The 2,894-nt window shown below is 57.1% G+C and overlaps 1 protein-coding gene across 1 annotated transcript in view; it reads left to right on the top strand.

Moving 5' to 3' along the window:
- Positions 1-2,105: 2,105 nt before the first annotated feature.
- INHBE (inhibin, beta E) overlaps positions 2,106-2,894 on the top strand; it is a 2,646-nt gene continuing 1,857 nt past the window's right edge. The window contains 1 exon segment of the mRNA XM_010839322.1: positions 2,106-2,884. Coding sequence (XP_010837624.1) covers positions 2,458-2,884 — 427 coding nt within the window. The 5' untranslated portion in view covers positions 2,106-2,457.

Consider the following 2,894-nt stretch of genomic DNA (forward strand, 5'->3'; position numbering starts at 1 on the left):
ATAGCAAATTTTAAAATAAACTAAATGTAACAGGAGTCAGTATTATTCCTTCTCTTTTTTGGCTCTGCTTTTGACAAAAAAGAAACAGTGGAATTGTCCTCTTCCCAACCTTTTCCTCCAGCACTCCCTGGCCCCTGACACTAGGCTCCTCAGGCTTTTCTCTGTAGGGCAAGATACTCACTTAGGCTCCTTCTACTTCCTCACCCACTCTCAAGCCTGTCGCTACCCCCCAGCCCCCAGCCAGGTTGGTGGTAGGGCGGGCCTGTGAGGCAGATGGCTGGGGTATTTATAACCTGGGAGCACTTCTTGGGAAAAGTGACTAAGATGCTAAGAGCATATTTATAGCTGGGTTCTGACGTAAGTGTCACTGGGGAGGTAGGGGCAGGCCATGCACAGCAGCAAGAGGGTAAGAAGAGCTGGAAATTGGGGGCACCTGACAGAGAGGGCAGGGGAGGAATGGGGTTGGTGATTCCTGCAGTTACTTCTGGATGCTCCCTTGACTCAGGCTCACCCACAGGTTAGCCCTCGGAGACAGCGCCATAGGCAGAAACCTCGGCTTTGCAGTTCTAGGGTCCAGACCCCAGGGGGTAGAGAGAGCTGTCACTCACAAGTTTGACCAACAGAGAGGGTGCTGGCAGCTGGGGAGAGCCCTGGACAGAGGGATTTGAATATGACTCAAGATCTAGGGAGAAAGGCAGGGTGGAGAGAGGGTCTAAAAGTCTCATTGGCCCCCTCCCCACCACAGGTGCTGTAGCGTGGCACCCTTCACTGCCCTCCATTGCCACATGTCAGTGATGAGGTCCAAAACTGAACTAAAGGTAACACTGATGTGGTCCTGATAACAGCCTCAGCTTTCCGGCAGCGGCAAGCGGAGAGAGCTGAGGCACCAGCTTCTCATTCTTCTGGCATAGAGGCAGGGTCCCCAGAGGGAGAGGTGGGGAAGCAAGCCCTCTGAATTTCTCCACATCCCAGAGCAGCCCCTTCCCTGGGAAGCTGGTCAGCACTAAGCCCTCTGCTGTCCAGTGGCTCAGCACTGCCACATGGTGGACACTGGTGGTACTGAGTCCCGGCCCCCAAAGTGCCACCTCTCTTCCCCTAGTGCCAGAATCTAGCAGGCTATCTTGAGAGCCCCCAATGGCTGAATAGCCGGGAGATTAACAAACTGGAATAGGGGCCCATTTCCCAAAATGCACTCACTTCCTCCCAGCTTCTTGAAGAAACTGGGGCATAAGGAGAAAGGCTGATGACATGAGGCCTTGGTTCTCTCATTTAAAGGCAGTGAGGAGTGTGATAAGGAAGGCTGGGGTTGGGACTCAGGTTGCTATACTGGCCATGTTTTGTTCTTAAAAACCCATAAATCTTCCATGTCCCACCACCATTAACTGAGGCTGGCACCACTCCTAGGATACCCCAAATCTAGGCAGCTCTTGGAGTCCCCTGAAAGAGAACCAGTGTCTGGGACAGGCCCTTCCAAGTCTCATGCCCTTCTGCCATCCTTGATGGACTCTGCCCTGATGTAATATTGCATCACCACCTCCCCCACCTCTCCAGGTTTCCCCAGACATCACAGTGACATGCCATCCCCCGCCCAGGCTCCAGCCCTCGTCCACGTTGTGCTCCGGTCCAACTGGACTCTGGGCAGCCAGCACAGGCAAGGTCAGGAGGTAACTTCTGTGCCCCATGACACTGCCACCTTGGCCTGGGCAAGAGGACTCCATTCCTACCGCCAGCCCCCCAGCCTCTCACCCCTGTCCCAGCCCCATTGCTAGAAATAAAAAGAACCAAGCTCTCCTTCTAGCCCAGAAAAATAACCACTGGGACTCCCAGCTGCCTCATGGAAACTGCTGCAACAGTGGAGGCCAGGAGCTAGACAGACTGGAGGTATGGGGGGAAGTGACCTTCCCACCTTGCTCACATGGAGCTCCCTCCCCCGAGCCCCAGACCTTGGGGATTGAGCCTGTGAAATCCTCCTCCTTCTTGCATCATACGTGTCCACATCGCCCCCCACCCCCCCACCCCTACCTCAAGCTCCGTGACCAGGGCCAGATGGTGAAACCTGAGCTCCAGGGGGCAACCTCCACCCACGGCAGGGGCCTGATGGGCAGCACAGCTGGCCAATCCTGGGGCTCAGAGGGTAGGTCTGCCTGCTGACCACTAGGTGAGGGAGCCCTAGGCTGCTGGCTCCAGAGAGGCCCCGGTCGGTAGCCAGACATGAGCTGTGAGGGTCAAACTGGCAGACTGCACTGAACATCGCTACCCATTGGACCATCCACTGTCCGCCTTCCTGAGTTCCAGGCAACAGAAGATAGGTGGCTCTACCCTTGGCCAAGGGTAGGTGTGGCACTGGTGGCTGCAGCCGCCGTGCCCTCCTCATTGGCCTCCACGCAGCCAGACTCAACAGGAGGAGCAACGGCCCTCCGAGGCCCCAGACCTGACCCTGGGCCATTCACCAGGACCATGGGACTCCTCAAGGTCCAGCTCCAGCTGGTGCTGCTGTGGGCACTGGTGTGGGCACAGGTGGCAGGGTCTGCGTGTCCCTCCTGTGGGGGCCCCACACTGGCACCCCAAGCAGAGCGAGCTCTGGTCCTCAAGCTGGCCAAGCAGCAAATCCTTGAGGGACTACAGCTGACCAGTCGTCCCCGGCTGACTCATCCTCCACCCAAGGCGGTGCTCACCAGAGCCCTCCGGAGACTGCATCGGGGAAGAGTGGTTCCAGCGAATGGGGAGCAGGTCATCAGCTTTGCTGTCCTCACAGGTGGGTGAGGGAGAGACAGGCAGAGAGCTGACAGGGCAGGGAGGCAGAAAGGGAGCTTGACAATGATAGCAGGAGCAGAGGGAGCCGGGTCTGGAAGGAAGAGGAGGAATGGGAGCCGGACTAGCCTCTAAGTCCCTGC

Source organism: Bison bison, unplaced genomic scaffold (genome assembly GCF_000754665.1).
Source record: "Bison bison bison isolate TAMUID 2011002044 unplaced genomic scaffold, Bison_UMD1.0 scf7180017864115, whole genome shotgun sequence".
Lineage (NCBI taxonomy): Eukaryota > Metazoa > Chordata > Mammalia > Artiodactyla > Bovidae > Bison > Bison bison.